General features: G+C 45.3%; 2 protein-coding genes across 2 annotated transcripts in view; one reads left to right on the top strand and one right to left on the bottom strand.

The window, feature by feature from the left end:
• LOC311143142 (potassium channel subfamily K member 4-like) overlaps positions 1-6,937 on the top strand; it is a gene marked incomplete at its 3' end in the record, with an annotated part of 7,875 nt that extends 938 nt beyond the window's left edge. The window contains exons 4-6 of the mRNA XM_084178938.1: positions 1-56; positions 5,963-6,105; positions 6,311-6,937. The exon at positions 1-56 is cut by the window's left edge and continues 131 nt beyond it. Coding sequence (XP_084035064.1) covers positions 1-56; positions 5,963-6,105; positions 6,311-6,937 — 826 coding nt within the window. The remainder of the gene's footprint in view (positions 57-5,962; positions 6,106-6,310) is intronic.
• A 3,917-nt stretch (positions 6,938-10,854) lies between these two features.
• Positions 10,855-11,914, bottom strand: LOC311143141 (low choriolytic enzyme-like; the record flags this gene model as incomplete). The annotated part of the gene is made up of 3 exons (XM_084178937.1): positions 10,855-10,973; positions 11,483-11,624; positions 11,816-11,914. 3 exons carry the CDS (start codon positions 11,912-11,914, stop codon positions 10,855-10,857), a joined length of 360 nt encoding a protein of 119 aa, XP_084035063.1.
• Positions 11,915-22,752: the final 10,838 nt, after the last annotated feature.

The raw sequence follows: 22,752 nt of genomic DNA, 5'->3' as shown, positions 1-22,752 counted from the left end.
GTCCTACTTTGTTGTCATCACCCTGACTACAGTGGGCTTTGGAGACTATGTTGCAGGTACTTTCACCACTGCAATTTGGGATTGGGTCAAGGAATCTGTCTCAAAAGGTCAAAACTCTCTTTTCATTGTTGAAACTCTCTTTTCATTGTTGAAACTCTCTTTTCATTGTTGAAACTCTCTTTTCATTGTTGAAACTCTCTTTCATTGTTGAAATTCTCTTTAATTGTTGAAACTCTTTTCATTGTTGAAACTCTCTTTCATTGTTGAAACTCTCTTTCATTGTTGAAACTCTATTTCATTGTGACCCATTAACAGACAGTTGAAGTCGGAAGTTTACATACACTTAGGTTGGAGTAATTAAAACTTGTTTTTCAACCACTCCACACATTTCTTGTTAACAAACTATAGTTTTGGCAAGTTGGTTAGGACATCTACTTTGTGCATGACACAAGTAATTTTTCCAACAATTGTTTACAGACAGATTATTTCACTTATAATTCACTGTATCACAATTCCAGTGGGTCAGAAGTTTACATACACTAAGTTGACTGTGCCTTTAAACAGCTTGGAAAATTCCAGAAAATGAAATGGCCTCTGGTCTGATTAAACAAAAATAAAACTGTTTGGCCATAATGACCATCGTTATGTTTGGAGGAAAAAGGGGGAGCTTTCAAGCTGAAGAACACCATTCCAACAGTGAAGCACGGGGTGGCAGCATCATGCTGTGGGGGTGCTTTGCTGCAGGAGGGACTGGTGCACTTCACAAAATAGATGGCATCATGAGGAAGGAAAATTATGTGGATATATTGAAGCAACATCTCAAGACATCAGTCAGGAAGTTAAAGCTTGGTCGGAAATGGGTCTTCCAAATGGACAATGACCCCAAGCATACTTCCAAATTTGTGGCAAAATGGCTTAAGGACAACAAAGTCAAGGTATTGGAGTGGCCATAACAAAGCCCTGACCTCAATCCTATAGAAAATGTGTGGGCAGAACTGAAAAAGCGTGTGCGAGCAAGGAGGCCTTCAAACCTGACTCCGTTACACCAGCTCTGTCAGGAGGAATGGGCCAAAATTCACCCAATTTATTGTGGGAAGCATGTGGAAGGCTACCCGAAACATTTGACCCAAGTTAAACAATTTAAAGGCAATGGTACCAAATATTAATTGAGTGTATGTAAACTTCTGACCCACTGGGAATGTGATGAAATAAATAAAAGCTGAAAGAAATCCTTCTCTATTCTGACATTTCACATTCTTAAAATAAAGTGGTGATCCTAACTGACCTAAAACAGGGAATTTTTACTAGGATTAAATGTCAGGAATTGTGAAAAACTGAGTAAATGTATTTGGCTAAGGTGTATGTAGTAAACTTCCAACTTCAACTGTACATGCCTGCTCAGGGTTGGGGAGTAACAGATTACATGTAATCCGTTACATGTAAGGGATTACAAAAAAACTGTAACTGTAATCCGTTACGTTGCCAGCAAAATATTGCAATCAGATAACAGATACTTTTTAAAAACTAGATGATTACTTTGAGGATTACTTTTAAATTCAGAAAGGATGTTTAAGAAAAAAAATCTCTGTTTTCTCAATGACATTCAAATCAGCATTGAAAAAAGGCGTACATTTAAATTTGTTCCACCTGAGCGAGTCTGACCACAAGTCAGAGACCACTATGATGACACACCAAATGGCTTTGATGGATCGCGGGAAAAGAGCAGGAATAGGCTTTTGTAGGCTACAGTCGAAGTTATGTCTTCCAATGGTGCGACTACGGCTGGTGTAGTCTACGGCGATACGGATATAATGTATTATTGATATCTACATAGCACATTGATGTGAATCACATTGCTGCTCTCTCATTTAGCTATTTGCGCCTTACGGATTGTGGTTGTTGTGGATGGCTGTTCACAAATCTAAATGTGTATTTGAACCCAATAATGGTTGAATTCAAGAAGTTTAAGCTGCCTATCAATCATTATGTTTGAAACCAGTGGACAGCCAGTGAAAAATGCGCTCTTGCAACAGCTGCATAGTGCAGATATCAGCCTATGGAATAAAAGTGGGCTTTTATTGCTCAATCTAATTCATGCTGATTTAAAAAAAAAAAATCCATAGGCCTAATGACAAATGCTCAAACTCACACACTTTTGATATACTTAAAGGGGCAATCTGTTGTTGCTACATACATTTTTGGATTTATAAATTATATATATATATATACAGTGGGGAGAACAAGTATTTGATACACTGCCGATTTTGCAGGTTTTCCTACTTACAAAGCATGTAGAGGTCTGTAATTTTTATCATAGGTACACCTCAACTGTGAGAGGCGGAATCTAAAACAAAAATCCAGAAAATCACATTGTATGATTTTTAAGTAATTAATTTGCATTTTATTGCATGACATAAGTATTTGATACATCAGAAAAGCAGAACTTAATATTTGGTACAGAAACCTTTGTTTGCAATTACATCATACGTTTCCTGTAGGTCTTGACCAGGTTTGCACACACTGCAGCAGGGATTTTGGCCCACTCCTCCATACAGACCTTCTCCAGATCCTTCAGGTTTCGGGGCTGTCGCTGGGCAATACGGACTTTCAGCTCCCTCCAAAGATTTTCTATTGGGTTCAGGTCTGGAGACTGGCTAGGCCACTCCAGGACCTTGAGATGCTTCTTACGGAGCCACTCCTTAGTTGCCCTGGCTGTGTGTTTCGGGTCGTTGTCATGCTGGAAGACCCAGCCATGACCCATCTTCAATGCTCTTACTGAGGGAAGGAGGTTGTTGGCCAAGATCTCGCGATACATGGCCCCATCCATCCTCCCCTCAATACGGTGCAGTCGTCCTGTCCCCTTTGCAGAAAAGCATCCCCAAAGAATGATGTTTCCACCTCCATGCTTCACGGTTGGGATGGTGTTCTTGGGGTTGTACTCATCCTTCTTCTTCCTCCAAACACGGCGAGTAGAGTTTAGACCAAAAAGCTCTATTTTTGTCTCATCAGACCACATGACCTTCTCCCATTCCTCCTCTGGATCATCCAGATGGTCATTGGCAAACTTCAGATGGGCCTGGACATGCGCTGGCTTGAGCAGGGGGACCTTGCGTGCGCTGCAGGATTTTAATCCATGACGGCATAGTGTGGTACTAATGGTTTTCTTTGAGACTGTGGTCCCAGCTCTCTTCAGGTCATTGACCAGGTCCTGCCGTGTAGTTCTGGGTTGATCCCTCACCTTCCTCATGATCATTGATGCCCCACGAGGTGAGATCTTGCATGGAGCCCCAGACCGAGGGTGATTGACTGTCATCTTGAACTTCTTCCATTTTCTAATAATTGCGCCAACAGTTGTTGCCTTCTCACCAAGCTGCTTGCCTATTGTCCTGTAGCCCATCCCATTCTTGTGCACGTCTACAATTTTATCCCTGATGTCCTTACACAGCTCTCTGGTCTTGGCCATTGTGGAGAGTTTGGAGTCTGTTTGATTGAGTGTGTGGACAGGTGTCTTTTATACAGGTAACGAGTTCAAACAGGTGCAGTTAATACAGATAATGAGTGGAGAACAGGAGGGCTTCTTTAAAAAAAACTAACAGGTCTGTGAGAGACGGAATTCTTACTGGTTGGTAGGTGATCAAATACCTATGTCATGCAATAAAATGCAAATTAATTACTTAAAAATCATACAATGTGATTTTCTGGATTTTTGTTTTAGATTCCGTCTCTCACAGTTGAAGTGTACCTATGATAAAAACTACAGACCTCTACATGCTTTGTAAGTAGGAAAACCTGCAAAATCGGCAGTGTATCAAATACTTGTTCTCCCCACTGTATATATACACTACCACTCAAAGGTTTGGACACACCTACTCATTCCCCAAAAAACTTTTTTAAACTATTTTTTACATTGTAGAATAATAGTGAAGACATCAAAACTATGAAATAACACATGTAGTAACCAAAAAAGTGTCAAACAAATCAAAATATATTTTACATTTGAGATTCTTCAAATTGCCTCCCTTTGCCTTGATGACAGCTTTGCACACTCTTGGCATTCTCTCAACCAGCTTCATGAGGTAGTCACCTGGAATGCATTTCAATTAACAGGTGTGCCTTCTTAAAAGTTAATTTGTGGAATTTATTTCCATCTTAATGCGTTTGAGCCAATCAGTTGTGTTGTGACAAGGTAGGGGGGGTATACAGAAGATATCCCTATTTGGTAAAAGACCAAGTCCATATGGCAAGAACAGCTCAAATAAGCAAAGAGAAACGACAGTCCATCATTACTTTAAGACATGAAGGTCAGTCAATACGGAACATTTCAAGAACTTTGAAAGTTTCTTCAAGTGTAGACGCAAAAACCATCAAGCGCTATGATGAAACTGGCTCTCATGAGGACTGCCACAGGAATGGAAGTCCCAGAGTTACCTCTGCTGCAGAGGATAAGTTCATTAGAGTTACCAGCCTCAGAAATTGCAGCCCAAATAAAGGCTTCACAGAGTTGAAGTAACAGACACATCTCAACATCAACTGTTCATAGGGGACTGTGTGAATCAGGATTTCATGGTCGAATTGCTGCAAAGAAACCACTACTAAAGGACACCAATAATAAGAAGAGACCTGCTTGGGCCAAGAAACACGAGCAATGTACATTAGACCTGTGGAAATGTGTCCTTTGGTCTGGAGCCCAAATTTGAGATTTTTGGTTAAAATGCCATGTCTTTGTGAGACGCGGTGTGTGAACGGATGATCTCTGCATGTGTAGTTCCCACCGTAAAGTATGGAGGAGGAGGTGTTATGGTGTCGGGGTGCTTTGCTGGTGACACTGTCTGTGATTTTATTTAGAATTCAAGGCACACTTAACCAGCATGGCTACCACAGCATTCTGCAGCGATACGCCATCCCATCTGGTTTGTGCTTAGTGGGACTATCATTTGTTTTTCAACAGGACAATGACCCAACACACCTCCAGGCTGAGTAAAGGCTATTTTACCAAGAAGGAGAGTGACGGAGTGCTGCATCAGATGACCTGGCCTCCACAATCCCCTGACCTCAACCCAATTGAGATGGGTTGGGATGAGTCGGACCGCAGAGTGAAGGAAAAGCAGAAAACAAGTGCTCAGCATATGTGGGAACTCCATCAAGACTGTTGGAAAAGCATTCCAGGTGAAGCTGGTTGAGAGAATGCCAAGAGTGTGCAAAGCTGTCATCAAGGCAAATGATGGCTATTTGAAGAATCTCAAATATAAAATATATTTTTATTTGTTTAACACTTTTTTTGGTTACTACATGATTCCAAATGTGTTATTTCATAGTTTTGATGTCTTCACTATTATTCTACAATTTAAAAAATATTAAAAATAAAGAAAAACCTTGAATGAGTAGGTGTGTCCAAACTTTTGACTGGTACTGTATATGTATATATAACCATAAACTTTAACATTGATATATCTTGCAAAAGATGTTGTTCAATTGGTAACATATATTTTTGTCTTCTTCTAATGCCACTTAAGGGGAAAGTAATCTGAAAGTAACTGAATGTAATCAGATTACATTACTGATTACAATTTTGGACAGGTAACTAGTAACTGTAACGGATTACATTTAGAAAGTAACCAACCCAACCCTGTGCCTGCTACTCCAGATGTAGTTTCACACTGTGTTTGGGCACTAAGTAGTCCAGTCAGGAGCGATAAAATATGGTCAGTCATCAAACTGGACATTTCATTTATTAAATTATTCACAATCGTCCTACAACAGTTGAATTATTAATTGGCTCATCTGTGTGGTTTCATCGCCCCTAGAGTTTTCAGGCAGTGCAATCTGAAATGTTAACTCCTGTGAGATTAACAGCACATCTTTCATGTGTGAACTAACCTGTAGACCTGTAAAGTTGCAGATTCTCCATTATCTACACCTATAAATCCCTATCTATCCTTATCCTCTTGCGTCTCTCTGTCAGGTGATAGCGGAGATGGTGGTAAAGACCACTGGTACAAGCCTCTGGTGTGGTTCTGGATCCTGCTGGGCCTGGCCTACTTTGCCTCTATCCTGTCCATGATTGCAAACTGGCTTCGGGTCCTGTCCAAGAAGACCAGAGCTGAGGTGTGGGGGGGGGGTTTACTGACCGGGAGAGTACAACCTTAAAGCAAAAGGGCTGCACCATTCATTTGAAGTCACCTACAGCCACCTGTTCTATTCTTCTCCCTTCCTCTCTTATCAACTCTCTTTTTTTCTGTTGTGACTTTTGTTAAATGCACTTGAAATAAATAGTGATTTGATTTGATCTCTTTCCTCTCTCTCTTCCCAGATGGAGGAGCTCAGAGCCCGTACCACTGACTGGGGTCAGAACATCCAGAACATGTCCGTGGACTTCCGCATGCCAGACGACCCCTTCAAACGACGCAGGCGAAAGCATCGCCATGGTCCTCGCAGCCGGGACCATGGGGCGGGACATGTGTCTGGGACCAGGGCCCCTGGGGAGGGGGACAGGGTTACGGAGAATGGCCAGCTGAACAGCCAATCAGAGACTGGATCGTCCTCATACTCTTACTCCTCCAACGAGTCCGAGTCGGGGTCTGAGACAGGGTCAGAGGCCACACAGTCGGAGCGGGTAGTAGAGGGTAAAGAGAAGGATGTCGATAAGGAGAACACCTTCCCAGTTGCCCTGTATTCCCAGCCTCTGGACTACTTTGGAGAGAACCTGGCATACATTGATGAGTCCTCAGATGCAGTGAGTGGGAAATTACATTTGGATCCCTTATTGGATCCAGCACAGCCCGTCTCTGCACGCTCACGGAAGCCCAAAAAGAGACGGCCCAGAAGACCACCCCCAGAGAAGATCCCCAAAATCAGCCCTACCAAGCCTGAGAAGAAAAAGCCAAATGGAGACATACCCCCTGAAAATCCCCCGCCCCCTCCACCAAAGGATGGATGAACCAAATGCTCAAGGGTGAGTTTGTATGTCAACTAAATGAACAGGAACTCCACTGGTAGCAGCACAATTCTCCCCTTGGGAGAGCTTAACGATCTGACTAACCAGGGGTTTGTTTCCAGAACATGTTGAAAGTGGATGGAAGGGAAGAAAAAGAAGAAGTGATGTGAGAAGAACTGAACCTGATTGATTATGTTTTATTCACTGCACTGTTCATGTTTCATAAACATTGTTTGAGTGTGTGTATGTCATATATGCCTGATTCAAATATGGAGTGGGCCTTGATGTAATAGTAGAGTGACTTATTCAAATAATCCTAACAAAACTTAATCACATCACTGCATTGACCTGAGGTTGCCTTCGTAGGGTTTTAATAATGTTTTAACGTGCCCCTCTCATCCATGTTTGTTTGAGCGCACCCTACTGGGAAATCATGGAACTGCACAGCCCTGTTTCCTCTGGATAGAATCAGCAACACAAGGGATTTCTAACTCTGAATCAATCCCTATTGTTTGCCTTTATGGAAGAAGAAAAAAGGCCTTACGACAATAACTCTCCCATAATAAATTTCCCCAAATGTCTGGAGACCAAACTTTAGAGAACAAAGCTTTTGGTCTGTAATAGGACAATTCAAGGCAGAAGTAAATCCTGTCCATGCCAATAACCTTATCTGGTCTTGCATGACCTAGCCTAAATATTACAGTAGTGACTTTATTAATGCGTGCACTGTGTACAGCATATGCCATTGTATAAACAGTTTTTAGTATTATTCTTCAAATGTATTGCACACAACTGTCATGTAAAATAAACAACATTTAATGCTATTTTGTGTGTGCATGCGTGTGTGAGAGATTTTCCAGCATTTTCATTATTTTCCTGAGGAAGACGAAAAACTAACTTCCGAGTGATTTGTTTTATTGGGAAGGTTTTAAGAAGTTTAATTCATTCAAAAACATGAATGTCAGTAAATGTAGGACAATGAAGATACAGTGATACAATGAGCATGAATAACAACAGTCATTGAGAATTATATTGCAGACATCCATCTTCTCTCAGTTTCCATCTGGATGAGAGGAATACCTATGTAAGAATGCTGTTCATTGACTATAGCTCACACCATGGTACCCTCCAAGCTCATCATTAAGCTCGGGGCCCTGGGTCTGAACCCCGCCCTGTGCAACTGGGTCCTGGACTTCCTGACGGGCCGCCCCCAGGTGGTGAAGGTAGGAAACAACACCTCCACTTTGCTGATCCTCAACACAGGGGCCCCACAAGGGTGCGTGCTCAGCCCCCTCCTGTACTCCATGTTCACCCATGACTGCGTGGCCAAGCACGCCTCCAACTCAATCATCAAGTTTGCAGACAACACAACAGTAGTAGGCCTGATTATCAACAATGACGAGACAGCCTACAAGGAGGAGGTGAGGCCCCTGGCAGAGTGGTACCAGGAAAATAACCTCTCACTCAACGTCAACAAAACAAAGGAGATGATCGTGGACTTCAGGAAACAGCAGAGGGAGTACCCCACTATCCACATCGACGGGACCGCAGTGGAGAAGGTGAAAAGCTTCAAGTTCCTCGGCATACACATCACTGACAATCTGAAATGGTCCACCCACACAGACAGTGTGGTGAAGAACGCGCAACAGTGCCTCTTCAACCTCAGGAGGCTGAAGAAATTGGCCCCTAAGACCCTCACAAACTTTTACAGACGTACAATTGAGAGCATCCTGTCGGACTGAATCACCGCCTGGTACGGCAACTCTCCAGAGGGTGGTGCGGCCTGCCCAACACATCACCGGGGGCACACTGCCTGCCCTCCAGGACACCTACAGCACCCAATGTCACAGGAAGTCCAAAAAGTTCATCAAGAACATCAACCACCCGAGCCACGGCCTGTTCACCCCGCTATCATCCAGAAAGCGAGGTCAATACAGGTGCATCAAAGCTGGGACCGAGAGACTGAAAAACAGCTTCTATCTCAAGGCCATCAGACTGTTAAATAGCCTTCACTAGCCGGCTATCACCCGGTTACTCAACCCTGCACCTTAGAGGCTGCTGCCCTATATACATAGACATGGAATCACTGGCCACTTTAATAATGGAACACTAGTCACTTTAATAATGTTTACATACTGGCTTTACTCATTTCATATGTACACTACCGTTCAAAAGGTTAGGGTCACTTAGAAATGTCCTTGTTTTCATTTACATTTTACATTTTAGTCATTTAGCAGACGCTCTTATCCAGAGCGACTTACAGTTAGTGAATACATATTATTATTTTTTTTATACTGGCCCCCCGTGGGAATCAAACCCACAACCCTGGCGTTGCAAACGCCATGCTCTATCAACTGAGCTACATCCCTGCCGGCCATTCCCTCCCCTACCCTGGACGACGCTGGGCCAATTGTGCGCCGCCCATGAGTCTCCCGGTCGTGGCCGGCTGCGACAGAGCCTGGATTCGAACCAGGATCTCTAGTGGCACAGTTAGCACTGCGATGCAGTGCCTTAGACCACTGCGCCACTCAGGAGACTCGAAAGAAAAGCAATTTTTCTGTCCTTTAAAATAACATCAAATTGATCAGAAATACTGTGTAGACATTGTTAATGTTGTAAATGGCTATTGTAGCTGGAAACGGCTGATTTTTTATAGAATATCTACATAGGCATACAGAGGCCCATTATCAGCAACCATCAGTCCTGTGTTCCAATGGCACGTTGTGTTTGCTAATCCAAGTTTATCATTTTAAAAGGCTAATTGATCATTAGAAAACCCTTTTGCAATTGTGTTAGCACAACTGAAAACGGTTGTGCTGATTAAAGAAGCAATAAAACTGGCCTTCTTGAGACTAGTTGAGTATCTGGAGCATCAGCAATTGTGGGTTCGATTACAGGCTCAAAATGGCCTTGAAGAAACTTTAAAAGTTCTTGAAATTTTCCGGATTGACTGACCTTCATGTCTTAAAGTAATGATGGACTGTCATTTCTCTTTGTTTATTTGAGCTGTTCTTGCCATAATATGACTTGGTATTTTACCAAATAGGGCTATCTTTTGTATACCACCCCTTCCTTGTCACAACACAACTGATTGGCTCAAACGCATTAAGAAGGAAAGAAATTCCACAAATTGACTTTTAACATAGCACACCTGTTATTTGAAATGCATTCCAGGTGACTACCTCATGAATCTGGTTGAGAGAATGCCAAGAGTGTGCAAAGCTGTCATCAAGGCAAAGGGTGGCTACTTTGAAGAAAGTCAAATATAAAATCTATTTTGATTTGTTTAACACTTTTTTGGTTACTACATGATATATATTTCATAGTTTTGATGTCTTCACTATTATTCTACAATGTAGAAAAAAGTAAAAATAAAGAAAAACCCTGAAATTAGTAGGTGTGTCCAAACTTTTGACTGGTATTATATATTATGACTTATCAACAAATTAGCAACCATTTGCACTCATGAACACTTAAAAGGCCAATCCGCAGTTGAAACAATAGCCAAGGGGACCTCCCTGCCTCTGTTTTGGCAAAAAGCTGAGGGATGGGCCTGGAGAAATGTAAGCACTCTCAAATGTATGGGCAGCGCTATGAATGCAAGGACTGACCATCCGAAATATCAAAATTCTAGTTTTCCGCATGTTTTGAGGCTATACAGTGTTTACATTTACAATGTTTACAAACATTGGAGTAAAATAAGCTTATATTTTGGATTCTGATGGGGTACGACAGTTGAATGAAGCTCATGAGGCATGTATAAGTATATTCTTCAAGAATCAATAGGTACATATCATTAATTTACAAGTTCAAAAATGTATGTAACAACTGCATATTGACCCTTTAAGGAAATTCAAATTGGGTAAATTGTAAAAACATTCATTTTTATTTCATTAGACCCCATGTAGTTCAAACTGCACTCATATATACTGTAGGTTGTTGATCCTCTGCATGTCAATGTCAGACACATCCTGCCTCTGTCCTATGTTCACAGAGGGGTCAGGAACGGGAGGGATGTTTCCTCCCCCCCCCCTCCATTCTCAATTGAGAAGGCAGTCCTAAAATGGAAGGGATGCAAAGTTAGTGTGTACAAAACCCTCAGACATTAACCATTCAAACCCTCTCCCTGGCTCTGGGACTTAAGAGAAACTTTGGGCCTTCTTACAGCTGAGGTAACCCCCGACCTCAGCCTGACCTTATTGTCCAGTGATAGAGGACAATTCCACCTCTGTTGCTAGGGGTCTTTCTGGAACTCTCTCCTATCTTTTGTCATCTGACCTAGATCAGCTAATTAGAGGCTCTACCGGGGGCAGCAGAACCCCCACTTTGATTGTGCTTTAGTTGTTCCCAGGAGGGCAGGGTGAAGTCTCTGTAAACTCCTGTCCTCCACTACAACTCACCCATGGACCCTTCTGTCCACTACTCTGGACTTCCCAACTGGTGTTAATGCATCACTGACCATAAAACCACTATTCACCTTCAATTTCCTTCTTGTACTGTTATGTGTATGTGTGTCTGTCCTGTGTGGTGTGGCAATAAACTTGTCACCATGAGGAATATTTTCCCAATTGATCTTGACATACTGGTCTCTGTCGCTCCTGGTGTGCTCGTGGTAGAAGTCCAGTGCGTGGAGGAGCTCATGCGGAATGATGCCGTGGTAGACACAGCCGTACACATCCAGAGACAGCTCCTGTTATCCTCCATTTCTCCCCAGCAGAGACCAGCGTCTACAAGGGGAGCGAGATCCACTTTGGAGCTCAATAGCATACTGCAGTCGAGCCTTAGGCTGAAGAGTTTTACATCAGTGCACATCTGGGTGTTGACCTGCACAAGTGGCTCTCAACTCATCCAGTTTGACTTTGAATGTCAACGCAGTCTGACTGGACACTCCAGGGAATGAAGCGAAAGCAGGTTCTTGTGTGAAACGATTTCATGGCCATCAATCATAGCCTTTTCGGAGTCATCTGTGATGAAGACCATTAAGAGTACTGTCTCACTTAGGCTATCACATCATTACATTTTACATTTTACATTTTACATTTTACATTTTAGTCATTTAGCAGACGCTCTTATCCAGAGAGACTTACAGTTAGTTGTCACGCCCTGGCTCTGGGGACACTTGTATGTTGAGCCAGGGTGTGCATTTCATTTGTTTATCTAGTATGTGTATTTCTATGTTGGCCTGAGTGGCTCCCAATCAGAGGCAACGAGTGTCAGCTGTCGTTGGTTGTCTCTGATTGGGAGCCATATTTAAACTGTCTGTTTCCCATTTGTGTTTGTGGGATCTTGTTTCAAGTCTGTTTATGTTAGACCGTGAACTGTCACGTATCGTTTGTTGTTTTTGATCGTGTCTCTAATTAAAGAGTATGTTTGCCTGCAACGCTGCGCCTTGGTCCTCATCTCTGTTTGACGATCGTGACAGAAGATCCCACCAAGACTGGACCAAGCAGCAAGTCCAGGAGCCAGCGCCTGAGAGATCTCTAGCGGATCTCCTTCGCCTCCCCGACTGGGTCAAGCCATATGAGGAAGAGAGGGGCTTGACGTGGAGGCAGAAGGGCGAAAGGCTGGCGAGGAGCATGGAGACCTGGTCCACGGGTAGGAGTGAAGCCCATAAATTTTTTAGGGGGGGGCTAACGCCGTGGACGACGGAGCAGCAGGAGGCCGCCAGGTTACGGGAGTCACTGGTCACCAGGGGGAAGGAGGATGTAGAGGCACGGCGAGAGGTACTGGCGTGTGTTGCCAGTCCGGTCCGGCCTGTTCCTGATCCCCACGTAGGGCCAGTGGTGTGTGTTCCCAGTACGGTCCGGCCTGTTCCTGCCACTCGCACCAAGTCAGTGGTGCGCTTCGTCAGCCCGGCACGGCCCGTTCCTGCTCCCCGCACCAAGTCAGTGGTGCGCTTCGTCAGCCCGGTCCGGCCCGCTCCTGCTCCCCGCACCAAGTCAGTGGTGCGTTTCGTCAGCCCAGCTCGGCCCGTTCCTGCTCCCCACACCAAGCCAGTGGTGTGCGTCGTCAGTCCGGCACGGCCCGTGCCTGTTCCACCGGTGGCTGGTCCGGCACCGGTCAGATGCTTCACGCCGGAGCTAGAGCAATCCGCTCCACCAGTGTGCAGTCCAGCTCCGGCCAGCGGGGCCAGACTGGACCAGGGGTACTGTGGGGGGTTGGAGAGGGAGCGGGGATCAGGCCCGGAGCCGGATCCGCCGTCTAAGCGGAGTGCCCACCCGGTCCCTCCCCTGTGGTGTTTGGTGGGCGCGGTCGGAGTCCGCGCCTTTAGGGGGGGGGGACTGTCACGCCCTGGCTCTGGGGACACTTGTATGTTGAGCCAGGGTGTGCATTTCATTTGTTTATCTAGTATGTGTATTTCTATGTTGGCCTGAGTGGCTCCCAATCAGAGGCAACGAGTGTCAGCTGTCGTTGGTTGTCTCTGATTGGGAGCCATATTTAAACTGTCTGTTTCCCATTTGTGTTTGTGGGATCTTGTTTCAAGTCTGTTTATGTTAGACCGTGAACTGTCACGTATCGTTTGTTGTTTTTGATCGTGTCTCTAATTAAAGAGTATGTTTGCCTGCAACGCTGCGCCTTGGTCCTCATCTCTGTTTGACGATCGTGACATTAGTGAGTGCATACATTATTATTAATATATATATATTTTTTTTTTTTTTTCAGGCATCAGGTTATATGTGTTCATGGCTTAATAACACACTTTATAAATACAATTAAATAGTTATTTTCCCTTACAAAGTAATAGTCTATGACAGGTAGTACCTGCGGCACTCCAGGAACAGGGTTGCCTATCCCTGGTCTATGATATACAGTGAGAGAAAAAAGTATTTGATCCCCTGCTGATTTTGTACGTTTGCCCACTGACAAAGACATGATCAGTCTATAATTTTAATGGTAGGTTTATTTGAACAGTGAGAGACAGAATAACAACAAAAAAATCCAGAAAAACGCATGTCAAAAATGTTATAAATTGATTTGCATTTTAATGACGGAAATAAGTATTTGACCCCTCTGCAAAACATGACTTAGTACTTGGTGGCAAAACCCTTGTTGGCAATCACAGAGGTCAGACGTTTCTTGTAGTTGGCCACCAGGTTTGCACACATCTCAGGAGGGATTTTGTCCCACTCCTCTTTGCAGATCTTCTCCAAGTCATTAAGGTTTCGAGCCTGACGTTTGGCAACTCGAACCTTCAGCTCCCTCCACAGATTTTCTATGGGATTAAGGTCTGGAGACTGGCTAGGCCACTCCAGGACCTTAATGTGCTTCTTCTTGAGCCACTCCTTTGTTGCCTTGGCCGTGTGTTTTGGGTCATTGTCATGCTGGAATAACCATCCACAACCCATTTTCAATGCCCTGGCTGAGGGAAGGAGGTTCTCACCCAAGATTTGTCAGTACATGGCCCCGTCCATCGTCCCTTTGATGCGGTGAAGTTGTCCTGTCCCCTTAGCAGAAAAACACCCCCAAAGCATAATGTTTCCACCTCCATGTTTGACGGTGGGGATGGTGTTCTTGGGGTCATAGGCAGCATTCCTCCTCCTCCAAACACGGCGAGTTGAGTTGATGCCAAAGAGCTCGATTTTGGTCTCATCTGACCACAACACTTTCACCCAGTTCTCCTCTAAATAATTCAGATGTTCATTGGCAAACTTCAGACGGCCCTGTATATGTGCTTTCTTGAGCAGGGGGACCTTGCGGGCGCTGCAGGATTTCAGTCCTTCATGGCGTAGTGTGTTACCAATTGTTTTCTTGGTGACTATGGTCCCAGCTGCCTTGAGATCATTGACAAGATCCTCCCGTGTAGTTCTGGGCTGATTCCTCACCGTTCTCATGATCATTGCAACTCCACGAGGTGAGATCTTGCATGGAGCCCCAGGCTGAGGGAGATTGACAGTTCACCATCAGTTTGAGCTAGTCTTTACATAGAAAAGAGTCCCATTTCTATAGCCTAATCATGCATCTGACACACTGGGTGAGGTTGCTGCAGTAATCCCTCTGCTAAAAGGCTTGTTTAGACCCAAAGTGATGATAAAAAGCATAAACCCCACTGGTAGCCCCTCCCTGTGTGGTTCTCCGACAGTCTCACACACCTGCTCCCATGGACCTGATCATCTCTGATCCTCTACATGCTGAGGGAACATATAGATCAGAGCCTCATCTTCACCATTAACAATGTCTCGTAAATAATGTCCTAATATTTTAGTAAATGGCCTTTGTTTTATCATATCAAAAGTCCCTTTAGAAATGTTGAACCAACCCAGTGGGTTTAGCATGTAAATCTTGGTGGGGCAAAAAAAAAGAAAGTGGGATGCATGCCAGCAAAGCCAACACACAACACAACACTAAACAATACATCCATTGCACTATAACAGTGACAAACGGTGCCCACAAACTGTTAGGGTCTACATAAAGCCGTCCCAACATCTTACCACTGCTACACCTGGCTATCAGTGGAGCCTTCTCTGGCAGCGAAACAGTTCATTCAGCCTCATTTACTGCCTTTAAAAAAAACATAGCTGACATGCTTAAACAAATGTGGTTTCTAATGACAATTGAGATGTACAAACTATGGCATAAGGTGACGACAAGCGGATAAGAGGCAATCCATAATTTCGATTAAGACATTAATGAGCGGGCTAGGATGGACGTAGTCAATATAACTATTTGTTTAGCACTTTTGAAATGTACAGCAAAATAATTCTGAACATGGGCCGTTCTTACAGTGTTCTCCCTGTACACCAAGTCAGAACCGTAGGATAAATAAAGGGGGCATATAGCAGACAATGAAAGCTCTAACAATATTCAATTATTACATTTCTCTAAAACAGGTTATAGGCTACATGTGCACCACCAAGTCAGAACATTAGGCAAAATTAAGAGGGGTAAATAGACCACATTATTAGGGTGAGGCACATGGGCTACTAACGTCTTACTAGACAATGTACACTTGGTATTACTTTCTTAGCTACAGTATACATATCTCCCTGGCATATTACATAATTTATGCAGCAGCACACAATACATTTTTGGACTCCCCTTGTTGTGTTGTGCTCACTTGAATATGAAGGTGGCGCGGCGGTCCTTCGTGGGCAAATTTTGTCATCAAAGAAAGAGAAAGAGGCAGGATTTACAATTCTGAGTTGGATGACCGTTCACAACGTATTTTCCCAGTCGGAGCTCGTTTATTCCTGACTTCCGAGTTGTCTTGAACTCACTGAAGTCAAGTTTTCTCAGTTACGAGTTAACAGTTGTTTTGAGCACAGCTTCATTGACAGCATGGCCAATGTTGAATGTTTATCATTTTAAACTTGGAAAAGAGCCCCTTAATCCCAGATTTGGGACCACACAGCCACTCCACTGAATAGCAGGCTAGTGATTGCTTTGCAATGCTTGCAGTTAGCCACTGTCACCGATTCCTTCCAAACCAATCATTATTGAATTTGCAATTTCCAACTTGTTGTGTAATGTTTATGTCCAATGATGAGCACCGATACGTTTTATCTATAATTTCACTCATGGGGTACACTATGTTTTGAACGGGCATCTCTTCATTATTTCTCTTCATATGACAAGGATTAAAAAGGATTTGCCAGTAGATTGTCGACTTGATTCATGATGATGAATGCTAGCTAAGATTTTGAAAGTATGATGTTGACATGATCAGTCCAATCAAAGCTACTGTACATATAACGTGATTTGACGTCATTTTATCTGTGGCCAATGACCTTGAACCTTCTTGGATGGGCACTTCTAATGTAACTCTATGGCAGCACCCAAGGGTCTTGAATTTCCTAGCTCTACCCTTAGACTTAGCAGTGACGTAGTGTCCCCATGAATGACAGAACACTGAGCCAATCACGGCACAACACTCCATATTTTCTGCTGGCTTGCCCCACCACCACAGAAAGCACTGAGCTAGGCTGAAACACCTGCATTTTGGAGCTGCCTTACTCAAGAAAACAAAATGTTTGTATGCGGCTTTATTATCTCAATGATATATATATTTTTTTTTTTATGTGACACGTATTAATGCCAAAATAACATGCAAAACAGGCAAGCCCCCCGAACCCCCCCCCCACCCCCCCCCAAAAAAAAAAAAATGACGGGTCGCCACTGAACCAACCTTATTTTATAGGCTACTGCGCTATTTTAAAAGTTTGCCCTGACCTGCACCAGAATGAATTAGCTGCTTTCCCAATCTATTCGGTATTAAGCTCTAAGGTTGCCAACGTGTGGGATATTAGGCTACACCAAAATGACTGATGAACTCTCGGACTTCGTGGCAGTGTTGCCAACTCCTCAGTAAGGAAAGTAGCTATTGGCTGTCCTAAAAGTTGCTAGAAGTCGCTAAATGACGTCATCGGCTAATTTGCATAATTGGCCATGTGCATGTAATTGTGATGGACGCTGTAGGAGAGAGGAATAACGTCGTGGGAGAGACAAAAAGTGAGTAAAAAACACCCTAAATATGTTTAGCACTACAAATGAACTTTCTTCTGTCGATTCTTGTTTTTTTTATGTCACAATTCCAACCCTCCTCCTTTATTCGGGCTTGGGACCGGCAAAAGTGACCCAAAAGAGACACTCTGGCGGAGTTACTTATTATTATTATTATTATATATATTTTTTGTTTTATTTTTATTTTTTTTGTTTCGTTTTCTTAAGTTTGGTTTGGTTTTTAACCTTATGGTCCACTTAGGAGTTGTCACGCCCTGACATAGAGATCTCTAGTTGGTTTGGTCAGGGTGTGAATATCTATGTGTATATCTAGAATGTGTATATCTATGTTGGCCGGGTGTGATTCCCAATCAGAGGCAGCTGTTGATCGTTGTCTCTGATTGGGGATCATACTTAGGCAGCCATTTTGCATACCTATGTTGTGGGATCTTGTTTCTATTACTGTTTGGCTTGTTGTATGTGTTTCCTCTTGAACGGCACGTTCTGTTGGATTTTGTTATTTTGTCTGTGTTTATTAGAATAAACAACTATGTACGCATACCACGCTGCACCTTGGTCCAATCCTTTACACAACGAACATGACAGAAGATCCCACCACCAATGGACCAAGCAGTGTGAACAGGAAGAGCAGACAACATGGACATGGACTTGGGAAGAGATCCAGGCAGGTATGGATCGCCTTCCTTGGGAGCAGACGGAGACAGCGAGGGAGGAGAAACGGCGACTCAAAAGGTCCCGATCACTAAGGAAGCCCGAGAGGCACACGGGGTGGGGGCACACGGGGTGGTGGGCGAATCAGCAGGAGGCTCTGAAAGACCTTCAGCTCAGCACTCTGAGAGAGGAGACCACCACCTTACGGGGGCTGATAGATAAGAGGGAGCAGGAGCTCTCCCTTCAGAAGGAGGCGCTGCAGGAGGCCCACAGGGAGAAGGAGTCAGTGGAAGCACGGAGAGAGGAGCTGGCCAGGCAACAGGAGGAGCTGAGAGAGGAGTTAACCCTCCAGCAGCAGAGAGCTCGGGCCTTAGAGCAGAGGCTGGCGGAGCCAGGTTTAGCAGAGCCAACTCCCTGCACTCGCTTTGAGGAGCGTGTGACCGTGCAGGCACCAGGCTATGCGCTGGCTTTACGCACTGTGCCGCCAGTGCGTCTTCACAGACCGGTACGGCCCGTGCCTGTGCCTCGCACCAAACCAGTGGTGCGTGTCTCCAGTCCGGCTCGGCCCGTACCTGCTCCTCGCACCAAACCAGTGGTGCGTGTCGCCAGCCCGGTACGCCCCGTACCTGCTCCTCGCACCAAACCAGTGGTGCGTGTCTCCAGTCCGGCTCGGCCCGTACCTGCTCCTCGCACCAAACCAGTGGTGCGTGTCGCCAGCCCGGTACGCCCCGTACCTGCTCCTCGCACCAAACCAGTGGTGCGTGTCTGCAGTCTGGTACGGCCCGTACCTGCTCCTCGCGCCAAACCAGTGGTGCGTGTCTCCAGTCCTGTACGGCCTGTTCCAGCGCCACACACCAGACCTCCAGCGAGGGTCCTCTGCTCCACTTCGGTGCCAGAGCAGTCCGCTCCACCGATGCCTAGTCCAGCTCCGGTCAGCTGCTCCACTCCAGTGCCAGAGCAGTCCGCTCCACCGGTGCCAAGTCTAGCTCCGGTCAGCTGCTCCACTCCAGTGCCAGAGCAGTCCGCTCCACCGGTGCCTAGTCCAACCCCGGTCAGCTGCTCCAGTCCAGAGCCAGAGCAGTCCGCTCCACCGGTGCCTAGTCCAACCCCGGTCAGCTGCTCCAGTCCAGTGCCAGAGCAGTCCGCTCCACCGGTGCCTAGTCCAACCCCGGTCAGCTGCTCCAGTCCAGAGCCAGAGCAGTCCGCCTCACCGGGGTCCAGTTCAGCTCCGGTCAGCGGCTCCACTCCAGTGCCAGAGCAGTCCGTTCCACCGGTTCCCAGTCCGGGTCCGGTCGTCTACTCTCCCACACCAGGGTCCAGACAGGACTTGGTGCATCGTGGGAGGACTGCAGAGCTAGAACCAGACATCAACCCCTCTCCAGGGTCGGGGCCTCCCACACCAGGGTCCAGACAGGGCTTGGTGCATCACGGGAGGATTGCCGGTCCAGGCCCAGATGTCAGCCCCTCTCCAGGGTCGGGGCCTCCCACACCAGGGTCCAGACAGGGCTTGGTGCATCGTGGGAGGACTGAGAGGGGAAGCATCGCGCCGGGGTCCAGACCGGACCAGGTGTGCAACGGGGAGCCAGAAAAGGAGAGAACAGTAAGGTTGACGTCGCGCCCGGAGCCGGAGCCGCCACCGAGGCTAAATGCCCACCCGGACCCTCCCCTAATGAGTCAGGTTTTGCGGCCGGAGTCCGCACCTTTGGGGGGGGGAGGGTACTGTCACGCCGTGACATAGAGATCTCTAGTTGGTTTGGTCAGGGTGTGAATATCTATGTGTATATCTAGAATGTGTAAATCTATGTTGGCCGGGTGTGGTTCCCAATCAGAGGCAGCTGTCGATCGTTGTCTCTGATTGGGGATCATACTTAGGCAGCCATTTTGCCTACCTATGTTGTGGGATCTTGTTTCTATTACTGTTTGGCTTGTTGTATGTGTTTCCTCTTGAACGGCACGTTCTGTTGGATTTTGTTTTTTTGTCTGTGTTTATTAGAATAAACGACTATGTACGCATACCACGCTGCACCTTGGTCCAATCCTTTACACAACGAACGTGACAGGAGCCTATAACAACTCACAGTAAAACATGAACATTTTTAACCATAACATTTTAACCATTTGTTTGTATACAATCTACATTAACAATCTAAATGGACCAAAAAGAGACAATAGAAAAAACTGTCAATGGAAATGTGAGAAAATGATGGTAACTAGTCTGGCCCTAATTCAGGTTAATTGTTTGTTTTTTCCAGACCCCCCTCCACACACACACAGGCTGTGCGTCATTTTGTTCAAGGCTCTCTATGGCAGGTTCAGCAACTGAGGGAGCTGACTTAAATGAGTAAGCAGCTGATGTGCCAAAAAGCTGCAAAACATTATCAGGCAGCTGGTGCTCATAGCAAGCCCCACCAGACAGCTTCAGTCCATATTGAATGTACAGGATGGAGTTAAGGGTCTGCAAGGACATCCGATTTCTACGTTTGCTTTTTACCACACTCATCTGGCTGAATACTCTCTCCACTTCGGCATTCGAGTGTGGCAAGGACAACACAGACACAGCAGCCATGGCAAGTTCTTGAAACGGGTTGATATCAGCTGCATCCCGGAACTTCCAAATCTCACTCCAGAAGACCAGTGTGTTTTTTGTCTCATTCCATTTACTAAGATGGATGGCACGCCATTGCTGGACAATCTTGTATATCTCTGCAGGGGAGTAGCCAAGGAGCTTGGCTATTTTTTCTATTTCTCCAGGGCTCTTATTGTCCTTTAGAGTTTCCTCCACATTGAAAACTGACATGTACTGCAATGCTTCGATGTTGTCCGGCAGTCTCACCCTCAAATCATTAGTGAGGGAGATGGTGAAGGCTACACACCGCTTTTGGACATTGTTTTCATCCTCAGGCGCAAGGTGGAGCTCAGCTGCCTTTGTCTCAAAAAGGTAACCAAGGTACGGTTTGGGACTGATGTATCCATCTATTGGCCCTTTGAGGACATCAACATTTGCCAGTGGATTCAGCACCCTGCTGCTCACAGACTTGATCAGGCTAACCAAGCTGTCAAGTAGCTTAAGAGGATCTACTTGCTCTCCCTCAAAAGCCTTGATGGCCAACTGTACCTCACACAGCACTGACTTCAAAAAAGTCAGATACAATATGTTTTGAGGATCACCGTACATGGAGTATAAAACCTCAGCCATGTAGCAGTGTTCACTGGACTTGGTGACTGCGAAATGCAGCCTAAGCTCCTCCCACTGGTCCAAAATGCGTGAATCTGCGGGTTCAATGGAGAGCCAACGTGTGGCACACACCTTGGTTATCTGTAAAGGTTTCTCCCCACAGTTGATGGTCTCATATATGGCCTTGTAGGCCTCCCTGCGCTTTGGAGACACTGAAAACCAGTTATAAGTCTCTCGTACCAAGTACTCCACACTACGGGGGATGGTGTCATTGGAAGCATGACTTACAGCAAGCTGCACACAGAGTGGCACACACAGCGAATAAGAACCAGATCTTTGAGGCCATACTCCTCCTTCAGCACTTTATGGACCCCATTGTTAATTCCCGTTATAACAGAGGCATTGTCAGTCCATATCCCCAGGAGTTTCTATTTTTTAAGACAACACTTCTCGAGGAAAGCCACAACAGCACGGGCTAAATATTTGGCATCTCCTCCCTCCAACTCAATAAGCCCCAGAAATGTTGATACAATTGTCTGCTTGGTGTCACTAAAGTACGTTATCACAACCCCCAGGTACTTAGAAACACTTACATCCGTGGACTCATCGAGGAGGAGGCTGAAACGCTGGTCACCCACATCTGCAACCAACTTTTTCAGAAAGTATGGTGCTAGAACACCATTAATCATTTCTGTGCACTTTGTCCTGTGCATTTTGAAGTGGGAAGCAGCAGTGGAGTCTGAGAAAGCAGCTCTACATGCTTCTCCAATGTGATCACATGCCAGCATGGAACAGTGTTCAGCGATAGCTAATGCCATGGTGGCCTCAGCCTTTTTTGCAGAGTCAATTTTTTTAACCATAAATGGCAGCTTGTTTTGGGTGGAACTGTTATAAGGCTTTGCCTTTTGAGTATGTTTTTGAGTTGTCATGTGTTTTTTTACATCACTAAGTTTGACGTAGAAATCAGCCTTACAATACAGGCAGTATGCCCGTGTATCATCTCCAATAAACGGCTTCAACCAGCCTTTGAATTCAGGCTTTGATTCCCACTCCTTTCTGTATTTTTGAGTGTACAGTTTAGACTGAGACATGATGAGCTAGCCAGCTAGATGTTTAGCTTATGTCACAGAGAGGCACACACACAGTGGACGAGGTGAGTAAGTGACTGAGGCTGTGTGAGTCAAATGCAGTGATTTATTTTTGTGCAGTGATTTATTTTAGACAAAGAACATTTAACATTTACATCCCGCCCTGAATGTAAGCCTGGGCGGGATCAGCCAGCGGCGGCTTCACGCATGCGCGATTCATTTGCAGTCTGGATGCGGAGGGGAGAACATCTCCTGCTCTGACTGCAGCTGGGAGGGACTGCTGCGCGAGGACTGGGCCGCCTGTGAATGCCTTGGGACGGGGTGGGGCCCACCGCAGCACCCGCTGCTCGTTGAGAAGAGTAAGAACTATACGTGCTTTCACGTCAGTCTCCAAAAGTCTCTATTAACACCTGAAAAAGTAGCTAGATTTGTCGCTAGTCGATTTT

The sequence above is a fragment of the Coregonus lavaretus genome, assembly GCF_964263955.1.
Source record: "Coregonus lavaretus genome assembly, chromosome: 15".
Lineage (NCBI taxonomy): Eukaryota > Metazoa > Chordata > Actinopteri > Salmoniformes > Salmonidae > Coregonus > Coregonus lavaretus.
The sequence above is the reverse complement of the archived record's forward strand: the minus strand, read 5'-3'. Positions and strand labels throughout refer to the sequence as shown.